The 19,507-nt window shown below is 30.1% G+C and overlaps 1 protein-coding gene across 1 annotated transcript; it reads right to left on the reverse strand.

The window, feature by feature from the left end:
• Positions 1-6,898: 6,898 nt before the first annotated feature.
• Positions 6,899-19,127, reverse strand: LOC145193095 (26S proteasome non-ATPase regulatory subunit 12-like). The gene is made up of 11 exons (XM_090073005.1): positions 18,928-19,127; positions 15,457-15,516; positions 15,202-15,330; positions 14,965-15,072; positions 14,814-14,889; positions 14,561-14,739; positions 11,621-11,755; positions 11,369-11,481; positions 11,092-11,269; positions 8,115-8,192; positions 6,899-7,193 (listed from the first exon to the last, which is right to left on the reverse strand). Exons 1-11 carry the CDS (start codon positions 19,033-19,035, stop codon positions 6,981-6,983), a joined length of 1,377 nt encoding a protein of 458 aa, XP_089929131.1. The 5' UTR covers positions 19,036-19,127; the 3' UTR covers positions 6,899-6,980.
• Positions 19,128-19,507: the final 380 nt, after the last annotated feature.

Raw genomic sequence — 19,507 nt, forward strand, 5'->3', positions numbered from 1 at the left:
GTTACTGCTGTGATAATCCTAATCAGCTATCTACTTAAGTTGACATTTTCTACACACATTCACACATAGATTGGTTAAAAGAGCGATTCTTCTTTTGGTTCGACTATTATTTAAAAAATATCAGTTTTGAAAACGGATCATTAAATTTCTTGGAGATTTTTATAGCCACTTCTTTCTCATTAAACATAAAATGGGTTATACTTTTCTAGAAAATGGTCATCAGAAAAATTCAAGTTAGAAATGTCTTGGATTCTTTTCCCAAGCATAACTTTCGTTAACTTTTGTTAACTTTTTTTTTGCTTGCGATTTCTGACAATCAAGGAAATAAATGCTGTTTGCTTGATTCAGAGACTTCAACTTCAGAACGACAATGGTCACACTCACTTGGGTTTGTCATTTTATCGAATCTAATTCCAATGTTGATGGAGCAATTTATTTTTGGGTAAAATGAAAGAATCTGGTTCAAAGGATTTTTTTGCAGCTTTTGTCCTAAAATACAAACTTACTTTTAAAAACTTTACGTAGAATTCTAAAAAATTTTCATTCAAATTTAAAAAAAAAAGAAGGGGGATGTCATATCCAATATCAGTTTTTAATCATCACGCAGACTTTCCTGTTTTTATCATTATTTTATTTTCTCCTTTACCTCTTCTGTATATAACTGTATCAATACATAATACAAAAACATCACCAATATCAGAAATAAAAAAAAAAGAGGAGGATATAACTAGCAGGAATAACCATGTAAGAGTTATTACATTTCGTTTTGGTGACGACATCTTTTGTTGTGATGTTCACTGCATCCCGACGACTTATGTGTTGCTCTGAATGGTACAACTCGCGTAAAAAAAAACTCTTTAAAAATATAAAACTTTTGTAATGGAAGTTTATATCATATTACAAAATATTATATTGTATCAAAATATTTCATTATACTAAAAAGTTTATATTTACTTCAAAAATTTTATAATGGAGTTTTATAGGAGCAAACAACTTTTTTCTGTAAAACTTTTTAAATGAAATTAATTTAGTGAATTGCACTTCGAAATTTTTTTAAACATTTGTAATAAAATAGTTTATGAAGAAATTATATTTGAAATTACAAATAAAATGCTATAAAAAAATGATGTTTCCTCTTTCCATCCTGAAATGTGTTCTTGTTGCAGTTTCTTGCTAAGTGTAAATTCTTCATCTTTTTGAATGAAATTAGTTTACGAGAAAACTGCATGTCTGCAGTTTCATAAAAATTGGTAAGTACAGTTCGTTAAATTATGGCGGGTAATTAACTGCTCTTAAATAGTGTAATTAATGAAAGTTTTAACACTGTTAATTTCAAATTAAGGAATTTAATTTACTCAAAAGAACTAACGAACTTTTACTATTTCAAGAAATGCCAATTTAATTAGAAATCTTTACGAAAGTGTTGCCAAATACAAGCATTGAATTGAAATTTATTGTTGTAATAAAACAGAAGATAAGTCTAGTTCCCAACGACCAACAATAGGAAAAGCAATTATTTCTGGAATCAATATATTTCACCTATCGAAATATTCGTTGGCATGTTTTTAAAACTTTGAGTTTTCGTGGCATTAAAATGAATTTAGGTAATAGAAAAGATTTAGATCAGCTGAATTTTTTTTTTTAAATTTTAAGTGTGATCCACGAAAAAAGTTCGAATTCAAACTTGACTTTTAATTTTACTTTAAAAATACATCCAAACATATCTGCTCGAGTTTTTAACTTGGTTTATTTTCTTGAAAAACATTTTTGTCCCGGTTTTCTCTTTTGCGGCTGTTACACTTCTATAGAATAAAAAAAATATTTCTGTACCTGAGACCTATTCGTCTTAAGTGTCATCTTGTGCCAAAATGACTAAATATAATCATCACCTGTTGCATTATGTTTAATACTACACAGTCTTTATATTTAAGAATTTTATAAATAAGTGATGAAATGTCTTAAATGTAGACATTTGTGTATCAAAGCATTTTTATTTGACAGTTCTGTAAAATATCACCTTCATTTGACAGTTTTTGGAGATATGACGTTCTGGCTCTCAGGTACCGATGCACAATGGGCCAGAGTTGTCCAAAAATAGCAAAAATAATTTTGACTTGAATATAGACATATGATGCATGTTTATAGGGGTTTTTGGGGCCAAGGAATTTATTTCCGGGCTCATTTTTAAGTTTGGAGTGGTCATGACCACACAGGTGGTTAATTTAGGGGTGGTCAAGGGTAGTCATGTTATGTTCCGATGGTTTTTCAATTAGATGGGGCATGTTATATGTCTAAGTATTGGTAATTGAGGTTGAAGAATTGATATCTGGGAATACTTGGTCTCTAGGAGTGGTCATTACCGCACAGATGGTTATTTCAGGGGTGGTCATGGGATGTCTTAGCAGTTTTATAATAAAAAGGGACATTTGAATGTTTATACAGGTAAATGAGGTCGGAATTTTGAAATCTGGGCTTATTCAGATGCTGCAACTAGTAGTTGCGTCAATCACTTCATTAAGAATGATGGTAACTTTTCCATCAACCATGGTCTCCTCCAGCTCGTGGTAGATCATAAGTTCATCCAACCTTGTAAGGACAGCCTGGAACTCTTTGAAAAAGTTACTCTCCTCCACCACAAAATCTTTGCTCTCCTCTATGTGTTGAAACCTGATTGGCTTACAATAGAGTGTGGAGGAGGGTTTTGGGTTTGTCCAGACATCTGTCTCCTTGTTCTGGATCTGTAGAGGAGCCAGGCACGTGAGGAACAAGGATTCTTCTATGGAACAAGGTTGGTGGTGAGCCAGGCAGGTGAGGAACAAGGATTCTTCTACTACTATGCTGGCTAGCTCAACATCCTCAGATACCATCTATTTATATACAGACTGTCCAGTGCAACCATCATACCTGACTTTAGAGATCTTGATGAAATTTTTAGCCCTCATCTCTAAGACAACAGACTCTATTATACGCTTAGCTGTATAATTGAGAAGCTCTTGCAAGTCAACTGAGGCATTATAATCCCCTGCTGTAACTCCATATAACTCTTCTCATGTTGGTGAGTCTGGTATACACTTCTTTTTCTCCTCTTGGGCATGGTTGTAGGAGGGGTACAGCTTCCTGCCCTTCCTCATGGCAACATTTCTTATAGTGTGGTAATCCAACTTTGAAAGCCTGAATATAAAAGAATCATTAAAAAAAACTAATTGAAATATCTATATTTTTTGTGCACCCTAATGCTAATGTCCACAAAAAATACTTGAATTTAAGAGGATATCAGCATGAGATTTAATATATATTTAATTTAATAATTGTTCTAATAATCGCGGGGCTTAGTTAACTGTATAATGTTCTTTCTATTTGTGTATCATTTTACACAAATAAAAAACTGTGTCCAACCTATCTACTTACCCACCGCCCAGAAGATGCGCCAAAGCTTCAATGTCAGTGAAGCAATTATGCTTAGTTGTTGAGCCATCAATCTAGAAGATTCTTATCTTCTTCAGAACTTAAGCGTTATGCTCCCTCCACCCCACCCCCCACCCCCCCACCCCCTTCCTCTTTTAATTTTTAGTAGCAGCCCATGAGGACCTTCTCCTGATTTTTTTTTGAATTGTCCTCCTCTACCCTCCTTTTTTTATTCCTGAATTTTGCCTCCCGAAATGACCTTCTCGACCTTCTTCCCTAACTCTTACCAGCATCACCTTAAGTGATTTGTCAAATATCAATTAATAGTTTAAATGATTTGTTGCAGAAATTTCTCTTAATTCCTCCTTCCCTGTGCTATATTCACAATACTTGCTATATACAGTTTTTTTAGCCAAAATTTATGATTGGTGTCATTTATAATAAAAGGCTTTGCACCTACTGCGCATAAGTGAACTTAGAAAATTTAGTATTAAAGTTTTATACATATATATGGGAGTGTTATTTAAAGTTGATCAAATATGCGCCCTAGTGCGGCCTAGTGTTTTTCTGCTTGTGTAAAGTTGAGTGTTAAAAAAAGGTTGGGGATATTAAGGAATTTTATTGAAAAACACTTTGAAAAAATGCAAGTATAAAAAATAATTTTTCATTTTTCGTCAGGTTAGAATTATTTTGTTCTATCTCCCATTTTAAACGTTGAAAGAAAGTTTTTGATTTTTTTCTATAAGTAAAAATTATTTAAAATTTTACTATTACTTTTTTAAGAAATAATAACTTATTCTTTAAATAATTTATATTTAAAAAAACTATTTAGAAAAAAAATTTTTTAAAATAAAATGTGTTTTAAAAGTAATCATTACTTAGTAAAATTAACAACTCATTTTCTCCCAGCGTTTAAAATTGGAGATAGAACAAAATAATTCTAACCTGACGATTTCTTATTATTATTTTAATATATGGTGTCTATGGACTAATATATCCCTTTATAGTATTAAAATGTTCTAAAATTGTGATTCTGGCTACATTTTTCTTTATTATATGATTTTTTCATTTTAACCAATATTTGAAAATTAACATATTGACATTTCCGTGGTAAAATTTGCATACTGAGCTTCAAAATCATAGTAGGGAAAAATTTAAATTAGTTTTAGAAAGCTAGGGGTCTCTAGATTTCATTTCAAAAAAGGAAAATACCCCAATATAGATGGTTTTGGGGGGTTTTGCTCACCCTTGGCCCATTGTGCGATGCAAATATTTAAATTCACCATTTACAAATACTAGATATTTCACAGTGTTTGTTCCTTTTACATTGTATTCCGCATATTAGGCGCACAAATGTTTAGCCTTCAATAAAAATTAATGTTCCATGACATCATTAATTTGTTTTGATATATCTGTGAATTTTTTTAAGTTGACTTTAATATTTCAAAATATCAGTTAATCAAAATCAATTGCTTTATTTCAAATCATCCCATTGTAAAAGTAAGATGAAGAAAAAAGATTTTTCACGCAAATATAAAATTGCGATTTTACAATCCATCAAACGAAAAGTTGCTGAAAGGTGTAATTTGGCTGCAAAACAATTCAAGTGCAACAAATGGATTAGATCAAGAATTTGGAAGCGTGTTTTCAAAAATAACTCTCAAAGTGAATCTTATGCCAAATTTGATTCTGTAAAAGAACAAAACACTGAACGTAAATGCAAAGCAAATGTAGAAAAACCTGAAAAGATTAGATGTTCCACTTAGCATATGAGACACCATAAGATCGGTAACACACAGCATTTTAAAATCCAAATATTTAAAAAAAGGAAAATTCATAAAAAGAGTTTCAACCATTAAACCAATTATTATAAAAAGAAAAAAAGAAATGAATAAGAAAGATAGCATAGAACTGCCAAAAGTACACTCGTAAGGAAAAGTTAAAATGCAATAACGAAGAAACCACCAGCAATATAAAATAGGGGTATTCTTTAAGAAAAGCTGAATTTTTGGCACCTGTGAGGCTGAAAGCGAAAGAGGATTTCTCCTTTCTAATATTCATAAATTTGCATTTCTGATTAAAACTAGCATTTCTCTTAACATACTCTATATTGGCTATCTTGTTACCGTATAATACATTCAGTTGAAATTAGTTGACTTATTAATAAATACTTAGAGGTAAAAGTTAAATTTCTATTGGTTAAAACAAAAAAATGAATTACTTTCTACTAGTCAGAACCTTTATAACGAAATTGCACAAAGGATACAAATTCTTTTTTGATGGAACTCGCAACGGACACTTTAAGCACAAAATGCCAATGGCATTTTGTGCATTAACTATTAAATTATACTTCTTTATGAATTCAACTTATCTTTGTGAGGAATGTAAATATTTTCTCTCCATACATAGTTTATTTGCGTGACTGAAGTTTATTTATTTGTTCATTTTTGACCGGAGCCGAAATTAAGTCTTTTACAACTTAAAAACGCTTTTTCAACAGATTCATGTTGAAGCAATTTCAATTTTTAAGCGTAGAAAGTTTTTTAAATAAGGAAATTACCTTAGTTACATTAAAGTACCTTAAATTGTGTTAAGAAACAAGATTTTGCGGTCTGGTGGTCATTTTGTCATAGTTAGGCAGATATACGAATTAATAACACAATTTATCATCCAGTAATCTTGTAAATGAAAAAAGAGTTTCTTGTTTTAAATGAAAAATTGTATTTTTCGAAACTTGTTTACGTAGTTTAAATCCTTATACAATCGAAGCCAAAAATGGAACAATTTTAGTTTGTAAAGCTCAGTTCTAAAAAATTATTTGATGATTTGAGCGCACATACCAACAATCCATATATATCTGCATGTATTAAGACCGCCATTATTACGTGAGAAGAAAAGTTTTTCACCCTCCGTTAGAGTTAACCATAATATTTAAAAATTATGTAAAAGATCACCGTTCTTTATGCGGGGTTGAACCCTTTAGCTTACATGGGAAATTGAGTCTAAAGTTGAGCTTCCACTCATCCGTTTTTGCTACGGGAAAGGGATGGGAAAATTAATCACTTGAGCATACGCAGTGATTAATTTTCAAAATAAATTACAAACTGCGCACGCTCAGGTGATTAACTTTCCCTTCCCTTTCCCTTTCCCGTAGCAGCGGATGAGTGGAAACTCACCTTAATTTATCGCCAGAATAATGTATATTGTACATGAAGAGAGGCGTTTGTTTTGCAGTAATATATTTAAGAAAGAATAAAAACATCTTTTTAGGTGGATAGAGAGAAAAAGAATTCCATTTAAAAGTAATAACGGAATCAAATTGCGCAGTAAAGAACAACTAGGTTTAGCTTCTGCATAAGAAAGTGGACCTTATTTCTATTCTAAGAAACTAACCCTTCTTCTAGTACTGAGTGATATCAAATAAGGCTGACTCCAGTGCTGGGCAGTGAGATTATTTTTTACTCACAAGAGAATCATGAAAAAAAAATGGCGCTTTATACACAAAAATGTGTTTATCAATATTTATAAACTTTTCTTTGAAATCCTAAAAAGCCAAAAAAACATGACAACATTCGTTAATTAAGCAGCTGGTGGACCATCTGTTCTTTTGTGATCAAGTGAGTAGTCTTATTCAGCAGGTCCATTAATTCAGAAACATCACGTGACCATTCGTTTAATGTGTCTGCCGCATCTTTTGGTGGTCTAAACACAACAATACCGGCAGGACGATCGATTTTTGCGAACACTGTTTTAGAGGTTACCAAATCAGATATGAACTTTTCCGACTCCTAAAGATAAATTTTAAAATTCTCATAAACGCAAGAATTAAAAAGTTCCAGTTTTTTTGTTAACATCGGTATTTGCAGTTTTGAGATTTTAAACAAGATAAAGAGGAATAAAGAGGTAGCAAAGAGGAGTAAGATAGCGAAGAGGAATAAGATAGCAAAGAGGAAGAAGATAGTAAAGAGGATTAAATCAAAGACCAATCGATCCCAAATTTTCCTAAAAAGAATTGCGCTAAAACGAGAAGGAAAATCACTGGAAACGTGTCAAAGTTGAACCGAGTAAAAGTAAAACACATGCAAGAAGTTTTAAAAAATTAAAAGTAAAACACATGCAAAGAAGTTTTAAAAAATTAAAAGTAAAACACATGCAAGAAGTTTTAAAGAATTTAGAGTCGAATTTCTTTTTTGTTACAATTCAAATTTGTTAAAATGTTCACTTTTCAAAGGTCCTTTCCTAGCCTTTAATTGACGTGAATTTTGAACGGTTCAATATGTAAAATTCTACAGATGCATAAAACAAACTAGCGAGTTTATTCTATAGGTCTATACGCAGCAATATAATTCGATCGGAGTGTCAATTTGTAGATCTTGTAACTGTTCGATTTAAAACAATAGTTAAATTATTCGAATGTAATAATTCTTAACTATATTCGATCACGTTTTCAAACTTTTCAATTTTTGTAAAGGAATTCGGTTCTATCATTCGTCGCCATAATAAAAAAATAAGTAACTTTCTGTGTTTAAAAGTAACTTGTGTATATAATAGAAATTACCAGATAAAAAGATAAAAAAGATTGCTTTTAAAAACAATTATACATACGTATTTATTATTAAAATTTGATTAAAAAAAAACAACAACAAAAAAACAACAACAAAAAAAAACACCACATTTTTGTAAAAAGATGTGGAATATTTGAAACCTACTTGAATGGTTAAGTCCAACAGTTCAGACATTCTGGTCATTGTGATTCGTGAATAATATTTCTCCATAACACGAATATTCTAGAAAAGAGCGATTATTTATTCTCCAACAAGATATTTAGAACTGGATAAAGAGGATTCGTTTAAATAGCTAATATAAACAACCAGTCATATAACTGCCAAATAAAACGGCCTCCATCGTTAGTGGATTTGTTTTTTCTCCGTGATATTCATTTATCGCCACTAGATTTATTTTAGTACATTGTTGTGTAAACACGTTAATATAAAAGTTAGAATTTTAAACCCAGCAAATTTTTTGATTAAAAAATAACATTCAATCCTGTGAACACAAAAAATTACATTCAAGCCTGTGAACACATAAACAGAAAATCATTGAGATAATTTCAACCAATTAACATTGACTTTCATGGAGGAGTTGGAAATTAAATCTTTACTCATTTGGAGATTCACATTAAACAGTATAAAAACGTAAGCAAATCTTTTACTCAACACACAAATGAGAAATTGAATGAGCTATTTTAGTAAAACCCCATAAGTTACAATTTTCAGAAATTTACTTGAAATGCACAAATCTTTTTGCAAGAGGTAGAAGTCAATTCTTCAGATACACAACTTTAACTATGCACAGCATCAGTGAGGAATGTAGATATTGGCTAAATTGATCCTTTAAGAGAGACTTTTGTTTGAAACCCCAAAAGTCAGTGTGTTTTGGGGTTTCTGCCAAAAACTTTTCGATTTTTGGAATTTTTATGTCATTTACTTTGTCGTTTGAAAACATAAAAACAAAAAGAGCTTTCAAACATCTGTTCATCTACACAGAGAATAAAAAGAGAAAAAAAAGATAAAGCATCTATTAAACCATTTCTAAATTGCAACTTTATTTGTGATTTTTTTTATTCCTTCTAGGGAATTAAATGTGCTACAGGTTGGAGACTTTGCACACTTGTTGCTGCATGTAAATCACCAGAGAAAAATCTACACCAAGAAATGCTGTATAGGGTACGTGACAGACATTATGAAATAGCATATTTCAATTTTCTAGTCTTTTAAAGCTTGATATCACTGCAATGATAAAAACTACAATGCAAAAACTTTGTTCATTTCTAAGTTTTCAGGAGTGAGAGTTTCTTCATAGAAAAAATAAACAACAGTTTAAAAAACACTAAATCTTCTTTTTATAAATTATAGAAAAATTTATAAAAAGAAGTTTTACTGTTTCCTTTGGACACCTTAGGTTGATACATGTTATACTTCTAAGAAATATGCAGTTAAAATAATTAGCAAAATTATAAATAATGTTGTTAAGTATATATTTATAGCTTGAAAAAATAGTACACTTAAAACAAGCAAAGAAGAACAAGAAATTTCTATTGAAATGACAGAAAATTCCAATAAAGTTAAAACTAATGAGACTGTTAGAGCATTAATCTTTGATTACATGCAAAGCTTGCAGCTTTAGCAAGTTCATATTCAGGAAGTATTTTATGCCAAACCAATGTGAGTGTCTTAAGAACAATAATGCTTGTTTAAACATCTACCATGAAGGAAATGAAACAAAACCACTAAATGTTATTTATTGGACCTCATTGTGGACCTTAATGGTCATTTATTTGGACCTCAAGAAAAATATCTGTCACAAAATAAAAGCAATACTTTAATTAGATTGATATCAACCTATCAACATAACAATTTTAGAGAATCAACTTAAATTTATTTTTCAAGATCCATTAAAATTCTTACCTTGCAACAGCAATTTTGGTGTTTTGAAAAGAAAATAAAAAAGAATTGAATTTATACAACTGGACAATATTCTGAACAAATAAAATGTTCCTTGGAAAGTCAAAAGTTTGCCGTATTTATAGTTGAAACTAATGCCATTAAAGACTAAAAGAACTACTAGCCTCAACATCATAAAAAAAAGGTCTTTATAGAAACTTCTGGAATTTTTATAGAAATTCTTTATAGAAATACCTCAAAAGATTAAAAAAAAAATGTGTTCAAATTTTCTCAGTTTATCAAAAGTCTATCAATAAGTTAATTTTGACTCAATGACCCATAACATGAAGCCTACTGAGGTCTCAAGTGAATTGGGTTAACCTAGTTGCTTACAATAAACAAAAATAAAACATAAAAATTGATGCACCCAGAAGTTGTTTGACTTCAGTTCAGATAAACTAAGTTATTTTTATAACAGCCTTTTAAGACATGCAATGAATTAGAAGTTGCAATATTTAGAAGTTTGATTTAAAACTTTGTAATTGACACTAATAATTTCATATTTATCTTAAAAATAAACAAAGAACCTGGGTTTTGGGTTTTGGTTGTTTTACAATTTTGACCTTACTTTTATTTTTTTTATCTTATCTTTATCTTATTGAAATAGTTATTTAAGAATTCCCATATATTCCATAAAGGTAAAGGAGTTCTGCTAAAAATAAATGAAAACATTTTGGAAGGGAAAAAGAAACTAGGTGCCCACTTTTTTAAAAAAAAACTTTTTTTTTTACAGCATTTAAAAACTTTTTTCACTCATTTGTTTGTTAAACATATTAATTGGTATTATTACATCAATGTGGTAAAGTGAGTTTGAATTCACTGATAAGAATAATTAAACCATGTTTCTCTGACATCTGCTAAATTTTCAGGGGGGTTTAATAAGAAAATAAAAAATGAAATGCTGAAGGTTTTCATCATTTAATTCTTACTATAACTCTAAAAGAAAAAAAATAGGTAGATACAGCCATCGCTGGTTGATTCAAATTTGTTAAGAATTCTTTTGAAATGGTTTTTGTAGGAAAGTTGGACCAAAGGCTTAATTACTTTTAGGGGTGTGGTGGGGGTAAGAAGTAGAGTATGTTGGAAAGTTTGTCTAGAAATAGATGGGAGAGGATGGTTTTTACAGATTGTGTGCTTTTTGCAAGATAATAAATGGGTATGCTGTTTACAATAAGGCACTTACATGTTCTACAACTCTCTTTTTCAGTTCATCCCACCTCCTTGCCCCAGCATCTATATTTCTATTAAAAACACCAGTCACAGGATTTTCTAATGTTCCAGTGCATAAGTCTTGCTCATAAAGTTGCTGAAACTTGCTCCACTGAATAAGTTCTTTAGTAGTAAAATTTTTTAAGATTTGTCTAAAAAAAATAATACAAACACATAAGTACCAACACATAAATATATATATGCATAACAAAAAAGACTATAAAGATTCATATCCACAGAAATCCACGAACTTGTACAAAGGTATAGTTTCAAGGTTTGTCTCCTCTGATATTCTTGCTAAAAAATCAGCTTGTTCATTGTTGAAAGGAGAGAGCAAAATATACAGTACCACATTGCGTAAAGCCTAAAAAAGTTCTAAAATTTTATAGTAAATATTTGTAAACCAATCATAGTGTGTTAAAGAAGATTAAATAAAAAATACAAAAAAATGACAAAAATAAATATGAAAGAAATTATGAGGAATATTAAAAAGCTTTATTTACCTCCTTCATTTTAAGGGAATCTTCTAAAATACACGGAGTCTTGTAAACTGCGTAGTAGTGTCTACATATAGACAGGTATTGAGAATCATTATGGCAAAGTTCAATCATTAATTGGTAGTACTTTAATTTAAGAGCCTGAAAAAATTTTAAAGAAAAATGTAAAACTATTACATATATGCATATCATATCAGAATATGCATATATATATATATATATATATATATATATATATATATATATACTACTGTAATCAAAAAGTAAGGTGAATTTTTTTATAAAATGAAAAATCTTTATTTATTCTTCCAAATCTGTATCGTCCCCCTCAAAATAATCCCCCCCGGCCCCAATGCACTTTTGCCAACGTTTTTTCCAGTCTTCGAAGCATGCCAAGAAGTCCTCGGTAGGGATAGCCTTCAATGCGCCTGCCGATTCACATTGGATCTCTTCAATGGACTCAAAACGATTTCCCCGGAGTGGTCTCTTGAGCTTTTGGAACAGCCAGAAGTCACACGGTGCTAAGTCGGGCGAATACGGTGGTTGTGGAGCAACATGGGTAGAGTTTTTGGCGAAAAACTCACGAAGAACCAGTGCTGTGTGCGAAGGCGCATTATCGTGGTGCAAAATCCAAGAGTTATTGGCCCATAATTCCGGTCTCTTTTTGCGAATAGCTTCACGCAAACGTCGTATAACGCTTAAATAATATTCCTTGTTGACAGTTTGGCCAGTTGGAAGGAATTCGTAGTGCACGACACCACAATAATCAAAGAAAACAGCCAACATGACCTTGATTTTTGAGCGACTTTGACGTGGTTGCTTCGGTCTCGGCTCGCCTTTTTCACGGTATTCACTCGATTGGTCGGTTGTTTCAGGGTCTTATGCGTAGACCCAAGTCTCATCACCAGTAATAATTTGTTTGTAGACGTCTTGATAGTCAGAAAGCATTGCTTCACACATTTTAACGCGACGCTCTTTTTCAAAGAAATTGAGAAATTTCGGCACCAAACGTGATTTGAGTCTTCTGAGGCCCAAATGATCCTTCAAAATCGCTTGCACCAACCCAAATGATATTCCAACCATGTCAACAAGGTCTCGAATGGTTAACCGACGATTTGCAAGCACCAATTCTTTGATTTTGTTGATGTGGCGATCATCAATCGAAGTCGATGGTCGTCTGGAGCGTTTCAAGTCATCAACACGTTCTCGGTCTTCTTTGAAGTCTTTGTACCACTTGTAAACATTTTTTTGAGACATAGTCTCTTCACCAAAGGTCTTTTGCAACATTCGAAACGTTTCAGCAGCAGAAATATCATTCCGCAAACAAAATTTATTAGCACTTCTTTGCTCAAAAAAATTAGACATCGTGAAAATCGCCGAATGCACTTTTGGTACTTCAGAAACAAGCGTAAACAAAAAAAAATAATTATGAGTTTGACATGTAATTTGGCGCAAATGTTAATGACATTCCTACCAACTTAAAAATAAAAAAGATTGGATGACTCGAATAAGGCGGGAAGTTTAAATCAAAAATTCACCTTACTTTTTGATCACAGTAGTATATATATATATATATATATATATATATATATATATATATATATATATATATATATATATATATATATATATATATATATATATAATTTAGAGAGTTAAGTGCCATACTTAACCCCCTCCCTCCCAACACAAATAAAAAACTTTTATAAAGTAAAAATGAACACACACCCAATGGTTTTCTGAATCATGCTCTGTTTTTTCCTGAAATACACCTAAGTTTTTCATGTCATGTGATTGCCCTTTGGTTTTATGTTATAGCTTATGTTGAAAGAGCAGTTAAAAATAACTGCTTAGTCAAGGCAATGGAGAAAAATACTTCATCAAAATAATACAATGTGCTCCATTTCTTGGTCAAACTACAATAAAAGTATTTTTATAATTTTTTGAATTATCATTTAACCACTAAGGTGATCAGACATGGAGCAAGCAGCATATTAGGTAAATGTCAGGCGCTGCTGTGTGGTTTAACCAAAAGCAGCTAATCATCATTAAATATTCTTAGTAAGCTTGTCAGTTAAAGAGTTTACAAACAACTACAAACTTTTAAGGTTCATAACTGTTGCCTAAATTTTTGTGCTCATAAAGTTCAATGCTAAAAGAGAGCAAACCGGATTCTTGGTTCAATAATGCAAAATAATGAGTGCTACCTTATGTAATCAAATCTTATGAAAAAGATAAAGTAAAAATTATGTGCTACGATTTTAAAATTTTGAATGTATTGATTATTCAGCAGCTTCAACTCTGGAAGAAATTTTAAATGTTGTCTTTGCAAGTTCTGTCGAAAAAGATATATAGCCAAAATAACAATAAAATTTAAAAAACAAGAAATCAAAAAAGAGAGATAATATAAATGAAAAACGTGATGACATCCAAAACAGCATTAAGATTAAGATTTAACATCAAATACCATAAAACCTTAAACTCTTTTACTATTTCTCTTTGAGTCAAAAACTTCATTCGCAAAGAGATTTTTTAAATTAATTTGTTGCCTGAAAACCTGTTTATGTTTATGAAAACCTGTTTACTATAAATTAAAAAAACAGCATCCAGATTGCAGTGCTCTCACAAAAATGTTACAAGTGTTAATGATAATGTTGAGACAGGAGAAAAGCTATGTAATACTAACGACAAAACATTTTTGGAAAATCAGTTCACTTAGGCCTTTTAAAGAAATTTGAATGAGTAAATGAGAAAAGTTTTTACATTTGTTGAAATTATAAATTTTGGAATAATGAAAAAGAATTCTAAGTCAAATTCTTAAGGTAACATTACTCTTTTTGAAACATTTTTGTTTAAAGTGGTTGCTTTGGTCTCTCTTGTTAAATTTTGTGTGGTTAATCCTGTAAATATAATAAATATAAAATTTTTTCTATCATTTATATTTACCTGTTCTTTATTATCATCAAAGAACTTTGTATTGATTTTTTTACAAATGATTTGTGTTCGAATAAAGTCTTTCTTCGCCAAGCACAGCCGCATCTGCTCCAAAATAAATTCAACTTTTTCTTGCTTTTCCATTGAGCCGTACGTTTCCACTTGTAACTCTTGAAGAATGCTGGCAGCTTCTACAATAGAAATTTGACAAAGGAAATGCAAAAAATATTTAAAAACTGCATTAAGAACATTAAACAATACTTACCTGATATATCTCCTTCAGCCTCTTTTATTTCAGACAACTTTCGGGTAATTCGCGCTCTTTCAAGCTCCAAATAAATCTTAAGATAAATGGAAAAATAAAAGAAAACAATCCACAAAATACATCAAATAAAAAACCAATAAAAAAAACAAACCTTGCCAGCTGTCACTGTTCTTAAGGTATCAATTAATTTTAATTGTTCAACTTTTGAATCTATCTGATCAACATATGTGCATGCTTCTTGAACCATTTTTGTAACAGACTTTAAAACAGCAAAATAGAAAGAAAATAATTCAAAGAAACATATATTTAAATTTATGTTCACATACAATTCAATTTATTTACAAATTATTTTAAAAAGCTGTGTTTGCTAATGATTTTTTAAAAATACCTGTTTTAACTGCCCTCTTCTCTTTGTAAGATTAATTAATTGCTCATTGAGGAGATCAAAATTTTTATTAGAAAAACAAATTTGTATAATAGCCACAAGAATTCTACTAGTTGAAAACATATCTGCAGCCTAAAAATTACAAATTACAAATGAGAAAAAATGGAAAAGTGAATAGAGCTTGACAAAAAACGATCATTTGAAAATCAAAGTTTTTCAATTTTTTTTTTTAAAAAAATAATTTAGAAATCTACCAACCGTTCTGGTTAGTTTTTCCAAAGCCATCAATGACTCTAAAGCTTCTAGCAGATTACCAGACTAAAAAACCAGGGAAAAATTTCTCATACTGACAATTCAAAGTTTAAAGTTAATTTAAACCCATACTTAAGTAAAAACACTGTATGTATGTATGTATGTATGTATGTATGTATGTATGTATGTATGTATGTATGTATGTATGTATGTATGTATGTATGTATGTATGTATGTATGTATGTATGTATGTATGTATGCATGTATGTATGTATGTAGAGTGCTGTGAATAAGTTTATTTTTGATTTTATCGTAAAAATATGAAGGACTTATGAAGTAAAAAGAAATCATGTTTACAGACACATATATAACAAACAAAAATATCTAGAAATAATTTAATAAAATATGATACAAAAAGAAATAACAATTAACAGTTTGTATGTCCGCCTTTTGCATTGATCACAGAAGCGAATCTCCTGGGAATTGATTCATATAAATTTGTAATGAAATTTTGTGGAATATTGTCCCACTCTTTTAAATATTCGGAAACATTCTTCGATATTTTTGGGGTTATATTCAGCCTTTTTTATCCAAATAATCCCAAACATGTTCAATAATGTTTAAATCTGGACTTTGAGGAGGCCAGTTCATTACTTTGAGAACTCCCTCCTCACACATGTCCTGTAAATATTTTTTGGTCACTCGGGAACAATGTTTGGGATTATTGTCTTGCTGTAGAATGAAATTATTACCAATTAGTCTCATTCCAGTTGGTATTGCATGATGTCTTAAAATTTCTATAAGTGTTCTCTATATAGTTTGCCATCAACTTGATTAAATTACTTACTCCAGATGATGAAATACAACCCCAAAATAAAACAGAACCTCCTCCATGCTTGATTGTTGGATGTAGGCAGTCAGGGGGATAAGCCTCTCCTCCCCCTTCTTCTTACATATTGTTGTCTTCTGCTACTGAACAATTCAAATTTTGATTCATCTGTGTATAGTACACGGTTTAACATTTCTTTTTAAAAATTTTTATGCTGTTTTTCATATTTAAGTCATTTTTCTTTATTACCACGATGTAATAAAGGCTTTCAAACTGCAACACACCCTCTTAACCCAGCTTTTTGCAAATGTCATCAAATGCAAGATGAGGAAACACTTGTCCCAGTTGCAGCCTGAATGTCTAGGGCTAGTTCACTGGAGGTTTTTTTCTGATTTCTTAGAGACATAATTTTTAAATACTATTATGTTTTGTAAGCTTTTTATATCATGTTTTTTGTATATCATGTTTTGTAAGCTTTGGAGGTCTTCCACTTCGAGTTTTATCCTCATGAGATCCCATATTTTAAAATTTTTTCATAACTTCTCTAATGGCTGTCCTTGAATATTTTGTTTTTTGGACAATTTGTCATTGAGAATTGCCTTCTTTATGAAGGAAATATCTTTGTAAACTGTACTATCATCTAATATACAGCCTTCACAGCAATAAATAAACAAAAATGCAAGAGCAAACTAAAAACAAACGAGCTGATACAAATTGGGTTCAGATCAGCATGTAGTAAAAATAAACACATTAGATATCTAAATACAAAAATCTATTTAAAATTTTGATAAATATTGCTTTTGTTTGTTGAAATAGTGTTTAGTATTGTTTAAAGTTAGGCATTATTTTATATAAAAAAATATTGCAGCCAAAATACTATCCAGATAATTAATATTATCAATGTATAGTATGTCCAAAAACATGGAAATATTTTTCTCCCAGAATATATTTTTCCTGCTTATAAAACAAAATTACGTTTGAGATCATTTAACCAAAATGGCAGACATGTTTGTTTAGCACTGACTTTTACAATTTTGAGTCAAACAATCAAAATTATAAAAATCAATACTATTATTATATTAGCATTATCTAAGCAAATTTTGCAAATAAATTAATAAATTGACTGTGCAATAAAAATTGTGAAATTTATTTTTTATCCACTAGTATGGTTGCATAAAATGTATCCATAAAATTCTGATTGGTTAGTTGCGGTAACAAATGGACAAAATCACAGTTCTGTCTGAAAAGTCACGTTTCAAAGTACTTACATTGAAGAAAAAACAAACAACTAAGAGGAAAATAGCAGCTGAAAATTATGTGGTGAAGTTAAATTCAACAGCAGCAGCAACAAAAATACTTTAATTGCTGACACTAATAACTGTTTCTACTGACAAAAGGAATGTTTAATTTTCTAACTGCTTCTCTTAATAGAGCAGCAACAGAAATTCTTTTAATTATTATTCAGCATATTCTCCCATTTGATGTGGCTTGGTGAAACAATAACTCAGTAGAAATTTCAGAATGATTCAGTAACAGGAAGATTCCCTCAGAGTTTTTTAAAAATTTATTCCTGTAATTTGTAATAATATAAATACTTCATTGTAATATTAAAAACTTTCCTTAAATAAAATGTTGACAAATTTTTTTAATCATAACTTTAATAATAATGTTAAACTGATGTCTAAAAATTGGATAGCTCATTTTATAAAACTGTTTACAACCCTCAATGCTGAAGTAAACTGAATCATCTCTTGTAATTGTCATTAGTGACAGAGTTCTTCTTCCTAATTTTGTTTTAGATGCTTTTTAATAGAATAGTAAAAAAAATTATGTCTTTAGATGTAATAGACATTTGCCACAGGCCGTACTGGTCAATTAATATGTTTTGCAAATAATAAAAAGGTAAAAAAAAAAAAAAAATTTAAAAATTCATAATTTACTAATTTGTTATAAAAAAGCAAATTTTTGCCTTTTCCCTGTTATCACTTACTGTTTACTATGCTTAAATTGCTTATATTATACCACTATCATCTCTCATTATTATAGCTATGCCACTGATAAATTTTGATGAAAGATTGAGTTCAGATTATCACAACGATGTTTCAGTCAACTTTAATTACTTTTAATACTTAAACTTGAAAAAAAAAGTTTTTTTTAATAATCTTAATTTTATATGAAGGTTCAAACATATGTAAACATTTAAAAATAATATTAATATTAGTTCTATGAAATAGTTTTACTAAAAAGAAACTGTGGTATTCTTTGTTATTAATAACTGTGGTATATTTTTACTCTAATAGGTAAATTACATAAAAATATGAACAACTAAATTTTTCTAACAATAAAATATAATCATGTAAACATAAAAGTATTCTATAAATACAATAGGTAACCCTTCAGTTAAGCAGTATACGATAAATTAATTTTTTCACATTTTATAGTTAAGAAATAAACTTAGTTATTTAAAAACCATCTAATAACACATAAGAACAAAAGCCTTTTTAAAGTTCAATTTTACAATCATTTATTCAGGATTAAGTTTACTTAATTTAGCACATTTTATGCTACTTAATTGAAGGATTTCCAAACAAAATATATAAATGCAAATATACAAGCATGAATAAAAATATGTAAAATGAAATGCATACCTTTGCTAATTCAAGACACTCTGGGATTTTTTTGTCACAGGTGTCACTATAATTAGCTTCCATTTTTACAATGTTTCCCTTCATATCTGTAACAGTTTCGGTAGCCATTTTATCTTTATTAGAGGGTATCTTCAGTATGTTCAACTTAGAATATATTTACTTTGGCTGGGATATCTAATTTTGTTAAAAATTTAATATACGATAAATGTATCATTTATAGCCCTAGCATGATAACATTCTAATGTTCTAATTACATCAATTTACTCTAACTTATACACGCATATTAGACAATAAAACATCAAAAGTAAAAGTTTCTCTTATTCAAAAATTATCTGAGGCAGCAGCACGTTCATTAGAGTTTAATGAGTACAGATATACATTTAATGTACCCGCCGAATAAAATAAAGTTAACCTTTTCGTTGCGACAAATTCGTGACAACATAATTCCAATAGATATAATTTCGACGGCTTTTTGCGTATATTACCTACCTCGTTTCCAAGTCTTAATATTCAAATCTTACCTTGACTGATGTTACCGTTTTTTCGAGAAATAAGATGATGGTGGCTATTTGTATGGAAT

Source organism: Hydra viridissima, unplaced genomic scaffold (assembly GCF_058129835.1).
Source record: "Hydra viridissima isolate aposymbiotic clone 2 unplaced genomic scaffold, HvirCarnegie_v1 scaffold_15, whole genome shotgun sequence".
Classification (NCBI taxonomy): Eukaryota; Metazoa; Cnidaria; class Hydrozoa; order Anthoathecata; family Hydridae; genus Hydra; species Hydra viridissima.